The 19,218-nt window shown below is 36.6% G+C and overlaps 1 protein-coding gene across 2 annotated transcripts in view; it reads left to right on the forward strand.

Annotated features, from left to right (window-relative positions):
• WDR35 (WD repeat domain 35) overlaps window positions 1-19,218 on the forward strand; it is a 52,002-nt gene that overhangs the window by 307 nt on the left and 32,477 nt on the right. For both annotated transcript variants that reach the window (XM_070799099.1, XM_070799100.1), the window contains exons 2-10: window positions 517-634; window positions 8,308-8,379; window positions 9,854-9,946; window positions 11,458-11,586; window positions 12,391-12,524; window positions 13,396-13,561; window positions 13,686-13,831; window positions 17,001-17,126; window positions 18,118-18,303. In XM_070799099.1, the coding sequence (XP_070655200.1) occupies window positions 517-634; window positions 8,308-8,379; window positions 9,854-9,946; window positions 11,458-11,586; window positions 12,391-12,524; window positions 13,396-13,561; window positions 13,686-13,831; window positions 17,001-17,126; window positions 18,118-18,303 (1,170 nt within the window). The remainder of the gene's footprint in view (window positions 1-516; window positions 635-8,307; window positions 8,380-9,853; window positions 9,947-11,457; window positions 11,587-12,390; window positions 12,525-13,395; window positions 13,562-13,685; window positions 13,832-17,000; window positions 17,127-18,117; window positions 18,304-19,218) is intronic.

The raw sequence follows: 19,218 nt of genomic DNA on the forward strand, positions 1-19,218 counted from the left end.
TCCCTGAGCCCACACAGTCCTTGGCGGAGCCAGCCGCTCTCTCGCAAGATCTTTCCCATTCCTGCCCCTGGTTAGGTCCTTTTGGGGGGGCCCGCAGGGCAGATCACTGTTTGCGTCCCTATCTTTCTCTACTTCACCTGTTGCTCATCAGATGATTTAAACTCGTTGGATCATCACGGGCCGCTGGGCGGGGAGAAAAGTAATAAAAACGTAGGCAAAGTGTGTGTGGAAAGGGAATAAGGATTTGGAGGTAGAGTTTTATGCCTGCTTTACCTCCCCTGCCTTTTAAAAATCCATCAGGTCATCCTCATTGGGTTTCTTTTTGCAGTCACTGCCCTTCTTCTGTGGGCAGTTCTTTGTCTCTTTCCCAAATGGGCCCCGGGCAGTTCAAGGGACTATGCTTATTTTCATAGTTTCACATTTCTGCAAGACCGTTTCTTCTGCAGTCTTCATCTTCCGTAGACTCACTACCAACCCCTTCGTTAAAAGTTGTGAGTGGCTGTGGTTGCTTTTCAGGTTGCCATGTCCAATAACGTGAAGCTGAAATGTATATCTTGGAACAAGGACCAAGGATTCATAGCATGTGGTGGTGACGATGGATTACTGAGAGTTTTGAAATTGGAGACACAGACAGGTAAATGAATGCAAGCCCAGATGTTTGAACATAAGGGAAAATCATTTGTTCAGAGAGATTTGCTTATGGTATTTGTCAGTATGCAATTCTAATTCTTTCAAAAGGAAAAAAAACCCCAACATTTTGGGGTGTTCTAGAATATTTTTGTAAGGAAGTTCAGAAAATATCGAATGTAAACCTCAGATGGCTTTTGCTGAAATTATCGCTGGCAAATGAAAATGAATGAAGGATGAAGACTAAGTCATTATATTGTCTTGTGCCATGTTTGTTGATTGTGCTGTATCATTAGCAGTCTAATAAAAATGACGTGAGTCACCTTTTCAGTGAGGTCACAGAAATCTCACATTTTGGCAGCTTATTTACAGGCCTGTGTTCTTTCTGCTTTTCAGATATGTAAATAATTACGCGCTTAGTTCTCAAGAACAGCACATGGGATTAAAAAAATTGTTTTATTAAGAAGTCTCTTGTGTTTTACAGCTTGATTTCTCTTTTTCTAGTTCTGTGGAATCATAGCACACAGTTTAACATTTCTTAATTATCTAGTGTTGCTCTAGGTTGAAGAGCTAGACAATCCCTGATCTATATAGGAGATCTGGATAAGGAGATTGAATTGGAACCTGAATTGGAACCTTGGCTCTGCCGTAAGACTTCTGAATACATTTCAGCAAGTTTCTGAATATCTTTGATTTTAGTCCAATCTTTTGTAAAATTTGGGTTTGAACTAAGTTACATTTTGGATTTCTTACCAGCATTGCTTCTCAAGCTTTATCAGGTATAGGAATCATCTGCAGAGGTTGTTAAAATGGATTTCTGGACTTAGCCCCAGAGTAGAACTGGAATGGGGTCTGAGAATTTGCATTTGTAGTGATACTGGTGTTGCTGGTTCTCAGACCACACTTTGAGTAATACTGTTTTACAGCTTTGAAGTGATAGTTGTAAATATTATTAAGCACTTTCTATGTCTAGGGTGTTTAACCTTTACCGTCTAATTTGACCTCACAGTAATCTTGAGAGGTAGATATTTCAGATGAGGCAACTGAGATACTGATCAATGAATAACCTGCCCAAGGTCACATGGGAAATAAGTGACACAGCTGAGATTTTAATAAAAGGAATAGAAAAGAATTTTACTTCAGCCAAATGGAGAACTGTAGCCAGGGAGGCGGTCTCTCAGATGATTCTGAGAAACTATTCCAAAGAAGATGGTTTTTAGCATGGTTTTATCTCCTGTCTGAACAAAGAATATCAGACACAACAGGGAGGGTGCATTCTTTTGAGGAATTTATTTGCTTCCTACGCAGTGAGTCAGTGTGGCTTTGGCTTCTGGGAAGGGAGCCTCATCATTGAAGGAGTACTAGCACTGATGTCCCAGGAAGGGCAGCATGGACCTCTGTCTTTAGGATGGACATTCTTTACTTCTGGACAATGCACACTTTTCTTTGATGGTTAAAGCAGATATACAAGTTATGTTTGATAGCTTAAAAAACACACTGTTCTAGTTAGCATGAAGTTTAAGTTAAATAATGTATAAACCATTTTGACTTTCCTATACTGCAATATGTGAAAATTTCTTCCGTCAAAACTTAGTTTGTCTCAATTTCAAACCTCATTTTTAACCACTACATGGAGGGCTCATGGACGGCCTAAGCAAAGAGAGAATAGTTGTTTTGATGTGCTAGATTAATTATATGAAAAAAAAGCAGATTTGGAAGGTAGAGACTTATGTACCAATTTGAGTTTGTCTTCTGTTGCTTAGTAATTTAATCTCTCAGTGCTTTAGCTTTCTTAACTGTCTTAAAGGAAAATAACTTTTGTCTGTGTTGCATTTCTCAAATACTTACAAGTATATGCTCATATGTGCATGTACATATACATATTTTGCCTAAAATATGTAGGAAGTTTTAGTTACATTAATAAATGGATGTATTATGCTTAATATTGAAGGCTTGTCAAGAAAAAATTACTTCTTTTCCTTTTATACACTTCTGATGAAATGTGGTTAGAATATTCTTTGAAATTGAGCAAGTGAGCAAGATGAAAAATAGATTCTTGAATGGCTTGGAATATGGAGTTAATTATTTGTTTTAAAATTTAATAATGAGTGTAAATCATGTTGAAAGAGAGAAATATAAGAAATATGGCTGGATGAGTCTTTAAAAGGTCAGTCTATTGTATCACAACTATTGTTATTAAATACGATAATAATAAAGTAATAAAGTTACTGTTACTCCAGTAATCATCACCAGATATTGATTGCTGAGTACATTTGAAACACTGTGATATGCTGAAGATGTGGCTTTGTAAGTGCCATTTTGGTGGTTGGCTACAGAATAGCTAAATTATCATCATTCTTCCATATAATATAACAGTCGTCTACATCAGTAAAATACCTACTATAGCATTATTTTAATGGCTGTTTAGTATTCCATTTTGTTGATATATATAATGATTTATATATCCAGTTCTAGTGTTGGATATTTAGATGTATCCACATAAGTTGTTCCCAACAATATCTTTGTATCCAAAGATCTTTGCTAAAGATGTTTCTTTGCATGGACCTTTAATTACTTTCTAGCATACAGTTCTAGAGGTGGAATTTACTGGATCAAAGGTCATGTAGATTTATAAAGGTCCTCATATGTTTAGCCAGTTTACCTTCTAGAAGGCTTGCATTGCTTTGCATTCCCTGTAGTGGTATTCCCAGTTTTCACTCTTGCTTTAGAAGGAAAGGAACTATTAGAACTGATAGAACCAGTGTTTGTCCCCATCTTGTTACCTCAGGTTAAGATGGAGAGGCGGGTAGTGTTCTCTCACAGGCCACCTTTCACAGGTTTTGCTGGAGCCCACCTCCTCTTGCCTTCTCAGGGCCCTTATTCCTTTTTAATTCTCTCTCTCTTTCCTTTTGAGTATCAGTCTGCTTTCTCCTTCTTTTCTCTCCCTTGCCAGCCACTTTCATGTTACAAAGCTAATGGGCAGCTTTTTGTTGTTTTGTCCTTATGCACATTTGACTGGTTCTTGAACTGTTTTTTCAAGAAAAGAGAGAATTGCAATGTTTTAAATTATTGTTATACATATTGCTATCCCCTCCTTTATTTTCTTATAAGTTCTCAGTCTCTTTTACCAGATTCTCCTCTAACTGTTGGAATTCCTGAGAACTTGCTTCTGGGCTCTTTTCATTTCGCATTCTCTTTAGACTTATTCTTTCATTCCCATGGCTTTAAATGCCCTCTGTGGAATGACGATTCCTAAATATATCTCTCCAGCCCAGTCCTGATTTATCAGACTTGGACATCTCCTCAAGAATCTTTCACAGGCATCTCATACTGAACTCTTGACCTTCTCCCGTTTATCTTCTCTCACTTGTCTCCATTTCAGTAAATATCTTAAATTTCACCCATTTGCTCAAGCTAGAAGCCCACTTCTTCCCCCCTTACCATCATCTTCATCAACAACCCTATGCTTCTGTCTCCAGATTATCGAATCCATCCTTTCCCTTTGTCCTCTTCTGCCCCTCCAGTCCCAGCCACTATCATCTCTCACCTCAACTGGTTGAGAATCAACTTCATGGTTTCTTGCCTCTTTCTTGTGTGATCTTAAAACAAAAACAAAAACAAACACAAAAAGAACCAGGTCATGTCATTTCCTTTCTAACAGTCTTTAAAGGGACGCCGGCTTGGGCCAGAGTTGCTTGTGGTGGAATTTGAGAAGGGCCCTGACTGGAGATGGCATCTCTTGCTCTTCCTGCCACTGCTGCAGACGGCGCAGTGTACTCATCTTCATGAGAAGAAATATTGCCGGAAAGCAGGCATTTGAGTCAGAGAAGAAGTGTTCCAAGACCATCCAAACCACCTGTGTAGCCATCTGCACAGCCCTCCAGGAACTGCAGGCAGTGGGAGTATCAGCTTTCTGACGTGCCCGTGCAGTGAGATTGACACTCAAAGCTTCCTGCCTTTGTTCTAGGAATGTTCGTAATCCAGACCAACTCCATACTTAAAGAATGTGCTGCGAACCCAGGCTCCAGAAACAGCAGGTCAGGGGCCCATAGCTGTACCCGTGGATGTGTGCATAGTCACTTGTAGCCAGTCATGCAGCGAAGCCAGGCAGCTGAGTGATCCTGCCTGGGAGTCTGTAGAGCCTATAGCAGCTCCTTCTCAGAATCCCACCATCTCTTCAAGTGTTGCAAAAATGTCTTCTTCACATTTCAATCCTGCTTGTCAAACTCACCGTGCAACACATAATGTGAATTTCTCTTGCAGTTGGGCTGCTGACCACTTTCATGAATGCAAAATGTGAAAACTGATGTTAATGAATGTCAGCCAGGTTTTCCCAAGATGAAAATGCTCAGACTCGGTGTGCTTGGTTCCTCGTTTTCTGAGCAGGGTCTTCTGTTTTCCTCTGTTATCTCTCTCATTCTCAGTGACTTTATTACCGTTAACTTTTGTAAATCCTTTGGATCTTTTGAGCTTGTGGGAGATACTTTGAATGGTTTGAATTGCTGATTTCATTCCAAAATTTCCCTTCATGGGTTTCAAATGCCTTCTTTTATTGGTGCCTCCTTTCATCATGCCTTTCAAATCCAAGGGTTATTGATGCTTTGAGAAGAATTCTGTCAGTATTAACAGATGCTTGTTCCCATGCCAGTTTGTTTGCTTATTGGCTGTGGGGAGTTTAGTAATGTAACTCCGTGGAGTCTTGAAATCTTGGTGGTTTTACTTGACCTCACTGAAAACTTTTGAGTTTTTTTCTTTTGGATATCTGAGCTTTCAGACAGATTTTGCAGATATTTTCTGCATAATAAAGTTCTAGAGTTACTGCTAGCAAAAGACAATATTTAGATGTGGAAACTATTTGTTCACCATGTAAAGGAGAATTTAAAAAATGTATTCTCATGTATGTCAGAATATGCTTTGTGAAGAGGCTACACTTCATGGTTTAACAAATAGAAAACATGCATGCAATGCAGAATTTTGAATTCAGACCATGTAAGCCAATGGAAGGATGGAACTGCTTCATCAAACTTTCAAATATGTTGGGTCCTGCAAACCCTTAGAATCACGTATCACTAATTTTACTTGATTATAGTGATTGTGACTATAGGCATTAGAATGGATTTTTAGTGCTATAAGAAATATGTTTTTATGAAATGTTTTTAGAACTAGAATAAGGCTTAAGTGTGTAGGTACATTTTTAAAGAGATTCAGTGAGTAAGAGAACCCATTGTTAAAAAAACAAGGTTCAACCTAATGTGTATGTCAACATTTATTCTATCCTAATTGTTTGACAAATGATTGTGAAGTTATATATGTGTATTCTTGTTCATGTTACTAAGACAGTAACTAGATAGTTAGAACCAATGGTTTTAGAGGAACTCAGATTTTTTTCCCTCTGAGATTGTTTTCAGAATAAAGAATATATTTCATAGTAATTTTAAGATACATGTTATCTGAAAGGAGAATTTTCTTGAACTTATAAAAATTCCCATTCTCACAAATTCTTAAGATTTTCATAAATTAGTATTTTTAAATGAATGCTTCAAATGGTATATTTTACATGTGACTATCAGATTTTCTGGGAGAAGGAAATGGCAACCCACTCCAGTACTCGTGCCTGGAAAATTCCATGGATGGAGGAGCCTGGTTGGCTACAGTCTGTGGGGTTGCCAAGAGTCAGACACAACTGAGCTACTTCACTTTCTTTCTTTGTATAGTTCCTTTTGGAGGAGGAAATGGCAACCCACTCCAGTGTTCTTGCCTGGAGAATCCCATGGACGGAAGGGCCTGGTGGGCTACAGTCTATGCGGTTGCAAAGAGTTGGACATGACTAAGCAACTAACACACACACATACACACATGTCAGATTTTCTAAGTGAAGATTCATTTACTGAGAAGACATTTTATGGTACTATATTCTGGATAAGAAAGCTATGCTACATATACACAATGGAGTATTACTCAGCCATTAAAAAGAATACATTTGAATCAGTTCTAATGAGGTGGATGAAACTGGAGCCTATTATACAGAGTGAAGTAAGCCAGAAGGAAAAACACCAATATAGTATACTAACACATATATATGGAATTTAGAAAGATGGTAACAATAACCCGGTGTACGAGACAGCAAAAGAGACACTGATGTATAGAACAGTCTTATGGACTCTGTGGGAGAGGGAGAGGGTGGAAAGATTTGGGAGAATGGCATTGAAACATGTAAAATATCATGTAAGAAACGAGTTGCCAATCCAGGTTCGATGCACGATACTGGATGCTTGGGGCTAGTGCACTGGGATGACCCAGAGGGATGGTATGGGGAGGGAGGAGGGAGGAGGGTCCAGGATGGGGAACACATGCATACCTGTGGTGGATTCATTTTGATATTTGGCAAAACTAATACAATTATGTAAAGTTTAAAAATAAAATAAAATTATATTATATTACTATATTCTTCTCTGTAGTATGATTAGTAATCCAAGAGAAAAAGTCACTTCAAATAATAAACAGCCTTTAAAGGCTTACATTGCACTTTGGATAACAAAAACTTTTCACTGCTTCTTTCAAAGACTTCAAATTTTTTTCTATGCCTATCACTTCTGCCTCATCTTATGCCATTCTCCCCTTATGAACTATATAGGCCTTCTTTCAGTTTGCTAAAGGCTCTAAAATTCTACCCAGGGGCTATTGCATTTGCTGCATCCTAGCCTGAAATACTTTGCCCCTTTCCGTAACTGGCTTGGCTTTTTCCAGTTTATCCCTTGGTCTCAGCTTAGATACCATTTCTTCAGAGCTCCTTCCTTGGTTCTTCCTCCCTCCAATCTAAATTAACTCCCCCTCTGTTTCTTGTCTCTTATTATGCTTTTACTTTTCCCAGTTGATAATTTTATATATGGTGGTGGTTTAGTTGCTAAGTCATGTCTGACTCTTGCGAACCCATGGACTGTAGCTTGCCAGCTCTTCTGTCCATGGGATTCTCAAGGCAAGAATACAGAAGTGGGTTTCCATTTCCTTCTCCAGGGGATCTTCCTGACCCAGGAATCGAACCCTAGTCTCCTGCATTGTAGGTAGATTCTTTACCAACTGAGCTGCAATGGAAGCCCAATTTTATATATATGCATATGTATTTATGTGGGTGTGTGAGTGTCTATTTAATATCTGTCCCCTCAGTACACTATAAGCTTTCTAGGGGGAAAAGCCTTTTTTTCATCATTTTGTATTCAGAACCTTCCACAGTGCATAGCGGAGTGTAGACATTCAATAAATGTTTGTTGAATGAATGAATGAATGAATATGATTCTGCAAAATCTAATAAAAACTAGTTTCCCAAATCTTTGCTTTTTGATCTCACTTATGCTTTAGAGTTTTCAATCTAAAATCATAAATACTTCTTTTTTGTTGTCTTTTGGGAAGGAATAAGTAGCAATAATAATTACTAATTATATTTAATATGCTAAATAAAGTATTCTTTTATACATCTTGCTTTATTTCACCAGAATAATATCTTGCAAGGGGGTACGTGTTTGTCCATGTTTCTACCATGAGAAAAATAAGTCAGAATAAGGCATTCTTTAAAATATTATTCTAATATTATTTAGGAATAGGAAAAAAGCAAGAAATGTCAAAATCTTATAATCTGTCACTTTTATATATTTGCCATAGTATGTTTTGTTTTTGTTTTTTCAGATGATACAAAATTGAGGGGTCTTGCAGCCCCTAGTAACCTTTCTATGAATCAGACTCTCGAAGGTCATAGTGGTGAGTCATGTAAATTTTTAAATCATATTTGAATAGTATTTTTAGCTATTTAGAACCGCTTGTGTGTGTATGCTTAGTCGCTCAGCCGTGTCTGACTCTTTGCAGCCCCACGGATTGGAGCCTGTCAGGTTCCTGTCCATGCGATTTTTTAGGCAGGAATATTAGAGTGGTGCCATTTTCTTCACCAGGGAATCTTCCCGACCTCGGAATCCAATCAGAGTCTCCTGGAGCCAAGGGGTCCAGTCCACATTGCAGGTTGTTTCTTTACCCGCTGAGCCATCAGGGAAGCCTTAGAAATGACTTGTGCGTGCGTGCTAAGTCGCTTCAGTCGTGTCCAACTCTGCAACCCCAGGACTGTAGCCCACCAGGCTCCTCTGTCCATGGGATTCTCCAGACAAGAATACTGGAGTGGGTTGCCATGCCTTCCTCCAAGAAATTACTTAATGCAAAAATGTCATTGTTTAAATGATGGTCTTATTTAAAGTAATCACTTCTGTTTAGCCACAATTATGCAAAAATGTTGTTTTAAACAATGGTCTTATTTAAAGTAATCATTTCTGTTTAGCCATAATTTACATGGCCTAGAGTCATTCAACAACTTTCACATGATTAAATAGCATCTTCAATAGGTATGAAAAAAATAGCTATTATTTTATATATTAAAAATACTATCTGTCTATGGATAGGATATCCTCCTCTTTAAGAGTATGTTTTATGGTCCCAGATTAATGTAGACTGAAGAGACATGACACCTGAATGTACTGGATGATGCCAGACTGGATCCTGAAATGAGAAAAACAGCTATCTATCATGGACATTATTTGGACATTTGATAAAACTTAAATGTGGACTGTGGGTTGGAGATAATAGTGTATGTGTTAAAAATTCTAATTTGTAAAACGGTTTTGAAAGAGAATGCCCTTGTTCTTAGGAAATATACAATAAAGTATTCAGGGATTAAAAAACTAAAAAAATGTTCATATAACCCAGAGGTTTAAGATATGCTCAAGAGTGTGTTACTAATAGAATAGAAAACAAGGTGTGGTGCAGGGGGAGAGATTCAGAGACATCTCTTTGACAAATACCACCCCCTCTAAAGAAAAAAAACAAGTACTTGGTATGATGTCCTTTGGGCATCATAGTCCTTGGGAGTCAGGCTAATTGGGTAAACCTTACTTACATTTGTATCTGTCATCAGATCTATGGCAGCTCTTATAGCTGATCCTAATTGGTCCCTTAGCCGGCATAAAATAGGAATAAACATGAAAATTAGTATTAGGCATTGTTGTAGAAGCAACTGATAATACTAACTGTGTTCTGTGAACATTTTTGAGTAACTTTAGACTGGTTAATTGCCCAGAAATGGTACTGATTTTAACATACTCTCGGCATTTATTATAAAAATATAAATTTAAAATTAATTGTAGCTTCTTTTTGCTTTTTTAGTTTCTAAACTGTTTTTATAAATTTTTAGGTTCTGTTCAAATTGTAACATGGAATGAACAATATCAGAAGTTGACTACCAGTGACCAAAATGGGCTTATCATTGTTTGGATGTTATATAAAGGTATATTAACACAGCTTATTTAATCTTCCACAGATTGGAGTTTGGATCACAGTAGTTGAACGGAGAAATAACATCTTTGAAATAGACCCTTTTTAACCAGCAGTAGGAGTTCACGGGGGGTGATATTTCCAGATTTATGGATTCCTACTTTTCCCTTTAACCTTATTTCTTTTGAACTGTGACCGTGCATTAAGAAAGTGAATTATGTGACTGTTGATTATCTTCAAACTGAGCTTAGACTCTTGGCAGAATAGTTTCTGCTTGAGATAGCTCTTTTTTTCAAGTTTCCAATAAGAATTCATTTCTTTGTGGTCAGTGACTGGAGTTAGTTTAGTAGATAAAAACACATTTATGAAGAAGTCAAAAGCAATAATTCATTTCCTTTAATGAGTCAATTAGCTTCCTTTTCCTTCATGGATATAGATTTTTATCTCAGCTCTGACTGCTGGCTCCCCATTTGTGCCTTTTGCCCAGAGTTGAAAGAGTCAGAGAAAGATTAATTTAGGTGTATCACTGTTACCAGAAAAATAACTCATAATACATGTTCTCTTGAGGCCTGTAGGCATCATCTTTGAATGAAAAGGGTACCTTAGCTCATGTGTGGTTTTAAAAATGCTTAGGGTATATACCTTTAAAAAATTCTTAATTAAAATATGCTGTAGTGCACAAACTCATCTATTTATTTTTAAAGTTTATGTCTGTGTATGTGTGTGTGGGGAGTAGAATGTGAAGGTACACGAGATTAGAGTAGGTCCTCTCTGAGCCTCAGTCTTGATGGGTAATGCCCTGTTCTGACTAGTTTTCCATGTTACTTAATTACTTGCTTGGCTTTAGGCCAGAATTGTATGTATGGGAATGTAATAAAGCCTTTTAAAGAACAAAAAGAAAACAAAATAGCCTTGTGATATGCCTCACATTTGATTATACCTTGAGACAAGTCACATCTCACTTCAACCCCATGTAAGTAAATACAAGAACGTTTTTGTCACTCAGGTTTAGTGATGTGATATCACTAATGTGACGTGAGCTTAAAATTTTTTTCAGTCTTCTAGTTTTTACATAATACGCTTACATTTAACATGCCTACAGTTAATCATTGGAGAGTTTGGGTATACTTACGAAGTAATTGTGGTTATTCTGTTTTTTTCCTTGCTTATTATCTGAGGTGCACTCAAGTGGGAAAAATCAGTCTTTGAGAAAAATCACTCATTTTGGCCCTTTGGAAGCAAATGAAGTTTTATGTTTTAATTGATAGAAAAAAAGAGAAAAAGGATAGGCATTTATTGTGTTTTCTGTGATAATCTTTGAAGCAATTATTAGTAAAGGCATGAGTTATTTTTTTCATCTTGTTCTGTTGGATTTGAAGATTTTGTAGTTTAATGTCTTAGGTTGTGGAAAACTTTGCAGTTGTTTGTCCCATCGTCTATTTTATGGAAAGTTTCCAACTCTGAAGTACCATTTATCAGATGTGAAAGTTTTGACTTGCCATTTGTTTTCCTTTGTGAATACAGGCTCTTGGTATGAAGAGATGATCAACAACAGAAATAAGTCAGTGGTTCGAAGCATGAGCTGGAATGCTGATGGACAGAAGATCTGCATTGTATACGAGGATGGGGCTGTGATAGTTGGTTCAGTGGATGGTAATGCGTTTTGCACCCAGAGCTAAGGTCAAGATTTACCTGAAGTTTTGATATTTAGAGGTTTAAATGTTATCATATGTTAGCATTCTGACAGAAAAATAAATACGAAACGAGAAAATAGTTGCTGTACAATTTGATGACATAGAAGAACCACTTAAGTCTTACTGTTTAGTCCGTAAGTCGTGTCTGACTCTTTTGCGATCCCATTGCGACCACATGGACTGTAGCTAACCAGGCTCCTTTGTCCATGGATTTCCTAGGCAAGAACACTGGAGTGGGTTGCCATTTCCTTCTCCAGGGGATCTTCCTGACTCAGGGACTGAACCTGTGTCTCCTGCGTTGGCAGTCAGAGGGACTAAATCAGAATAGGTAGAGGGATTCACTTTAGATTGGTGTCTTGTTGGGGACATGTCTTCCTTTGTATTAGGAGGCAAAGCAGAAAAATAAGTGTGGATTCACTTGTGTTCTGAATGTTTGAAAGTAGGAATGGGTTTTTTTTGGAGAAAGCTTTTATTTTCTTTCCAAAGTAAAAGGTGAATTCTTCTGCTAATTGGGAGTAAGGTTCTGAGTCAGAATTTAGAAGAGAAGGGAGAGAGTTGGAAACAGCTGCTATTTCAAATGCTTAGTAGGGTGTTTGGCACATAGTAGGTGCTCAGTAAGGATCTAATGACTGAATAAATTAAACAACTGAATGCTGTGAAGAATGTGAGAGCCCTTTAGGGAAACAAAGATTTCTAGAGCAGTTGTTAGAGAATCGTGACTTTGAAATTTTAGTGAAATAATTATGTTTTATGTTTGTTTTAGGGAATCGCATTTGGGGAAAAGACCTGAAGGGTGTGCAGTTATGCCATGTAGCATGGTCTGCAGATAGTAAAGCCTTACTTTTTGGAATGGCCAATGGAGAGATACACATTTATGATAATCAAGGGAATTTTATGGTATGTGTATATATACTTTTGTTTTTACAACTTTGTATGCTTATCTTATATATCATTTTTATATGTGTACACACATTTATTCATTATGATAATTTGTGTAATCAAGATAGTCTTTAATTCAGGTTTTTTTTTTTCCTGAATTTGTTTTATTAAGAAAACATTCTGTGTTGCTTCAAGGTAAATTAGTGCTTTTAGTTCTGATTTTCTGATAGCTGGAAGGGACAAAACTGCAGTGTGTCGAAACTGAGGAATGATGGGTAGGATGATGTGAAGTTAACCTTTGTGTCTTCTAATTTCCAAAGCCGAAGTTTACATGAGATACCAAAGATATTTTTTGTAGCAAGGCATTAAAGCTTGTGAAAAGGATGGCAAGCTTATACAGTAAGGGACAAAAATCAGGTCCTGGAAAAAAAGCAAAATAGAATAGACTAGGGTAGAATCTCAAGGAAAGCTCTGGCTTTGTGAGATCTAGCTGTGGCAGACCTCTGACCTTACTTATGGCGATTTGTTTTTAGTCAGGTCAAGACATCACATGAATCCACTCAGTGGAAGTGATAATAACCAGTATCTACATATTGCTATTTGCTGTTTGACACTTTGCTATTTTCAAAGCACTTTTGTATACCTTTGATCATTTGAGTCTCACAAAACTCTATGAACTTTTTTTTACTTTTAATCCTCATTTTATGAATTGGGAAAACTGAAACTCAGGTGAAGTGATTTGCCCATGGTTGGTGAATCAGTAAGTGATGCAGCTTGCATTCAAAACCAGATTTTCACATTTCAGTGTTCCTTCTATAATAATACTCTATTCACACTAATTGTACTACTGTTTTCAAATATAAAATACTGGCTCACTGATTTTATTTAGGTGAAAATGAAGATGAATTGTTTAGTGAATGTCACTGGAGCAGTCAGCATTGCTGGAATTCATTGGTACCACGGCACAGAGGGTTACGTGGAGCCAGATTGCCCCTGTCTCGCCATCTGTTTTGACAATGGGAGATGCCAAATAATGAGACATGAGAATGACCAAAGTATGTAATTTTTCTTTTTTTTTAAATGTGGAGAATTAAAAAAATATTTAAAAAATTGTTCTTAAGATTATAAAAAGTTCTCTCGGCTAAATATTTTACCATTATTCCTTTTTTTTTGGCCTAGATCCTGTTTTAATTGATACTGGCATGTATGTAGTAAGTATCCAGTGGAACCATACTGGCAGCGTCTTAGCAGTGGCAGGCTCCCAGAAGGTCATCACTCAGGATAAAGATGTAAACACTGTGCAATTTTATACTCCATTTGGTGAGGTAAATGTCTCATTAAAGATTTTGTCTTTCTTTCTTTCCATTTAAATATGCAGTGAATAAGGTAGGGGAAAAAAGAATGGAGGAAGGGATATACACTTGTCACTTTTTTTTGAAAGGGACATTTTAAATAAAAATGATCAACTATTAGGTGTATTTCTTTGATTAATATCCTCATAAGCCTTCATTTTATCATGGAATTTATTTTATAATCTTTACATTTAGAAAACCAGATGTTTCATGTAAGAAATCACTGGGGAATAGTTATTGAGAATATTTTCTCCGTAATATGCATATGCATCTTTTTCACAGGTGGTTTTTGAGTTGTTTTTAGTGTAATTTAGTTGTTTCAGATTAATTTTAGGGGGTTTTAACATGATATATTAAATGTGGATAGGTATTAAATATACATTGCAGTCTGTCCTTCTCCCAAACTTCTGTTTCAATCTGTTGTGAAATAATTGCTTATTTTAAGAAAAATCTATCTTAAGAATGAATCATAGGTGTTACTACATTAAAAATAAATACATTTTAAAAAATAAATACTATCCTTCTCAGTATTATTATTAATAAATTTAATTTTCAAAGAGTTTTCTTAAAGCAGTAGTAAACATCAAATAGGAGAATTAATATGTTATACACTTTATTTAGAAAGTGAGAATTTAGTCACTAATATTAATAAGTATTTACCTATTTTATTTTCTAACCATAGACTAAACTCGGTTTCTTTTGGATATCCTGTTGGTTTTTATAAATTCATCACAAACTTCAATAATTTCTATTTTTGCCTATACCAAAGTCTGTACCAGTTGTTTTTACTATGTTAGTATTTTTTTTTTCTGTATTTTAATAATTTCTGTCAGGGTAAACATTGGTGTCAGAAGATGCTGAAGGTTACCTAGTAGAATGTTCTCTAGAGTGTAGGCGGTCTCTGTTCATTATCAGCTAATAATATTTCTGGTAGATGCTAAAAGCTAAGGAAAAACAAAAGTGCAGTTCTCAAGGTTCCTAAATAATTAAAAATCTGAATTCTGGTTATCTCAGTATTTATAGCTTTCTTTTAAATTCATGTTCTTTGTTGGTTATTTCTATCTGTTGCCATTGGCTTATTTATCACTGTATTATTCAGCTTATTTTTGTTAGTTTAGTCTTCTCTAGGTAACATGCATTCAAAGGCCCATATGCTTTATCTTGCAAATCACCGTGTTATGTGTTAAATTGAAAACTGTAAGTGGCTTTTGGTATAGTTGTAATTAAAAATATCTAGCCTAGTCCTTGGGGTATTTGGTCACTTAATATTTTTTGAATAAGTGAATATATAAGGTATTTATTTTTGGATCTATGTTATTAGGAAGAACTTGAAAGGAACTTAACTAGAGATGTCAACTTAAGGAAAACCTCAGGGAAGAATTCACTTTTGATTCTGAGGGCTAGGATCTTCTGGTCTTTTCAGTGTGGTCTTAGCTATGGGAGGGGATAACAGAGTGTGGGGTTTGTAGTCTGGCCTGGCTTTGGCTTTGAACTCTGTTTCTACAGTGCTGTTACACTCAGAGAAGTTACTTAACCTCTAAGACTCAGCTACCCTATTTCCTCAAGACTCTACTGTAAACATTAAATGAGGTAGCAGTGGGAAAATGCCTACCGCAGTGCTCTGTGAGTGCTCACTAAAAGTCAGTTGTTCGTCCTTGCTGCTGCCACCACCTGCCATGTTGGCAGAGTGAGATGGCAGCCTTCTTCTCACAGTGTGGGTGTCAGTACCAAGAGTCATGTTGTGAGAGCCTGTTTGTTTCCTCTGGCTTCATACAGGCAGCAGGACAGATAGAGTGCACCCTCCTAGGTTAAAACTACGCCCTCCCCCAACCCATTGGATGCCATGGCAAATGGAGTTTAATATATTACATTTGATTTTAGAGCATATCTGCTTAAGAATGAGGGATACCAGTATAATTTATTAAAATTCTGGGGAGTATACTGTTTTGTGAAATACACATAGATTAAAAATGTTTTCTTTCTATGGCCACATTAAAAAGATCTTTGTATTCATCTATTCATTTGCTAATTTAACCTTTAAGTATACTGTCAGTATACAAAGAAATTCATTTGATTACATTATACATTTATTTACTTGATAGGTTTTTTATTTTTTTGTACTTGTTTACCAAAGAATCTATTAAGGGATAGGGAAATAAAAGTGAATATGAGCAAGTTAGTGCTGTCAAGTAGCTCACTGTCTAAATTCTCTGGAACCACAGAGGGAGGCAAGAAGGCAGGAAGTAGTATTTAAGATGTGTCTTAAAGGGTGAATAGGAGCACTCCAGGAGGACAAGGTATAGTTGGATGGGAGAGGCTTGGGGGAAAGGATTTCAGGCAGAAGAGAGATTATATGGGCCAAAGGAATGGAGACAGAGTAGTTCCCTCACGAGGAGAACACGGTAACTATGGTTAACTCGTAGAGTATTGAGCCACAGAGTTTTGGGCAAATGGGGGAAAGGCATTGTATACTACTCCAGAAAGTGTGATGGTGGGTAGCTACTGATTTTGAAAAAGTATTAAACATTTTTAAAAGCAGACTAGGATATGATTGGATTGGTGTTCCAGAATGATAATCGTGGTAGCAGGGATTGAATTGGAAGGGTGGGAATGAAAGAAGAGAGTAAAGGTAAATTGTAGTTAGGAGGCTACTAGATAGTTCAGTCAAGAAAGAAGGCAGTTGTGACGAAGGAAAGGAGTGAAAGCAAAAGGCTGGGCGTCTGGTTGGCTGTTGAGGGCGGGTGGAGGCCGAATAAGAGGTGGGACTTAAGGACTGAGTTTACTAAGAAGCACAATTCTTTCCAACCCTAAATTGGGATGCATCTTAAAATCAAAGTTGTCCTATTTTAACTTGCAGCAGTGTGTTTTTCTTTCCTAAGTTGGACATAAAAATAAAGATGCATATTTAAATCTCTGGCATCTTAGATATGATGAAATTTGATACTGAATTCTTTGGCAATAGTTTGTTAATTTCTCCTATCATACATTTGTTTTTCATTATAAAAATGGAAGGAAACTGATTTGAAGTATGTAACAACCTTTCATAAAATAATTTTTGTACCACTTTTGATCTCTGTGAAGTGATAGGTGATATTTTATTTAAATTGTGATACTTTAGGTTAAATATAATTATTTTTTTCAGCATCTAGGTACTTTGATGGTTCCTGGAAAGCAAATGTCTGCACTATCTTGGGAAGGAGGTGGACTGAAAATTGCACTGACTGTTGATTCTTTTATATATTTTGCAAATATTCGACCTGATTATAAGGTGAGTATTAAGAGCAGTTGTGAAAAAAAAGATGTTTTTTATTATATAATTTTATTATGGTTGAAAGTATAGTCTCTGTATTTTGTATATATTCATAGCCACTTTGTTTTAGAAAGCAGCTGAAAGGAGGCTCTTCAGTGTGAACAGTGTAGAATTAGTAAACTAGTAAACTTTTCTGGAATACTATATATAGAGAGTACCAAGAGTGTCAGCGTGCCGTGTGCCCCCCGAAGCAGTAGTAAAGACAATGATAATAATGTTGACACTGAATATCAATTTATCCAAAATTATGTATAAATTTGTCGGGAGAGGGAAAGCTCTAAGTTCTATAATCAATACACATATGATATGGAAATCAAAACCAAAACAGTTTTCAGCTAAAAGAGTTGTAAATGGCTACTCCGAGGAGGAAATTAGGCAGAGGGGGTCCTGCATTTTGTTTTGTGTTAAATAAACCATGCAGAATTATTTGACTATAAACTGTGTGCATATGCTACTCTGATAAAAAACAAATATAAAAAATGTAGATGAGAGAAAAAAGGCAAAGCAACTGTCTTTGAGTTTTGGCTTCAGGACTTGGAATTGAACTTCAGAAGGGATCCCTCTTGCTGTAGTCCCCCACACGGCTATTATTGACTATTGAAAAATCTGAAACTTTCCCCAGTGAAGCTTAAATCTTACAAATTAAAATGAGGAAAGTTAAGCCCAATTTATTTTTGCAGTGCTTTTTTTTTTTTTAAACTGTGTTTATTACTTTTAGATTTGTTATTTTAGTGAGAAGAGATATGAAGCTGAATATTCAGTCCCTCTCTTTTCTATTTCTAAAGGATTACTTTTGTCAGCACTGATAAAACACATACCTGCAATATTTCTAGAGGAAGAAAATATAATAATGTGACTTTCCCAACATTAATTGCTATTTCTCTCTCCTTTCTCTTCCCTCCCACTTCCCTCCTTCTGTTCCTCCCTTTCTTCCTTCCTTTCTTCCTAGTGGGGTTATTGCTCAAACACCGTAGTTTATGCTTATACCAGACGCGACCGTCCAGAGTACTGTGTTACCTTTTGGGATACAAAAAACAATGACAAATATGTTAAGTATGTGAAGAGTCTCATTTCTATTACTACCTGTGGAGACTTCTGCATTTTGGCAACAAAAGCTGATGAAAATCACCCTCAGGTAGGTGTTCCTTGATATCTTAAAACTTAGATGGGTTTAGTACTTGGCTGAATTAGGCTCTAGTTATCTATCTTCTCAAGCATAGCCTTTCTACTGGCAGGTACAGAAAGTATTGGGTCTATTGGCCAGGTCTGTCTAGACCTCTGTTTGGAGAGTTCTGTGGCTCCATTGGTTCTCTGTCCCCTGATATTTTTTCTCTGATCAATTAATCCATTGGCAGTTTATGCTGACTGGTACTGAAGCTTTTGATCTATGAAATATATTTAAAATACCACAGTCCTTTTCCAATTTAAAATTCCATAAATAAAAATGAAAAACCAGATGTCTAGTACAAAGGCTCAAGAAATGTAACAATGGCCATTTATAACAGTTTTGACATTCAGAAATGTACTTTTATGTGGAGTTATATTGTTTTAAAAGTCAATGTCTCATAACATAAAATATGTAATATAAATAATGCCCTTTAAAAAAGCCTGCTAGCCATTTAAATATTTGCAGAAGTATGCACATTTTTCAAAAAAGGACTACCAGTGTCTTTGATAAACTATTTTATCCCACTAAAAAGCATAGAAGTTTTAGTTGAAAGCAGCCATTTGAACAGTCACACTTGGCTCTGTTCTCTCCTGAAACTCACTGAAACAAAGGGAAAGGTATTTTTTGCAAAGCCACAAGCCCACAGGGACCAGAAAGGGTGAGGAAACAGCAACATAATTTTGGAGTTTAGAGAGTAGGGGGATTAGTGGTAATTACCTTAGCAGACCCAGGAAAGTGGAATCCTCTCTCCATCAGTGGAAAAAGGAAAAAAGCAACCAGTTTGTATCACAGAATCCCAGAGACATGAGATTTGATGGTGGTACCTGGTAGGAGAAAGAGAGTAAGCAGCAGAGTACTTTGGGGGAAAATAAAAAGGGTGTA

The sequence above is a fragment of the Bos indicus genome, chromosome 11 (genome assembly GCF_029378745.1).
Source record: "Bos indicus isolate NIAB-ARS_2022 breed Sahiwal x Tharparkar chromosome 11, NIAB-ARS_B.indTharparkar_mat_pri_1.0, whole genome shotgun sequence".
NCBI classification, from domain to species: Eukaryota; Metazoa; Chordata; class Mammalia; order Artiodactyla; family Bovidae; genus Bos; species Bos indicus.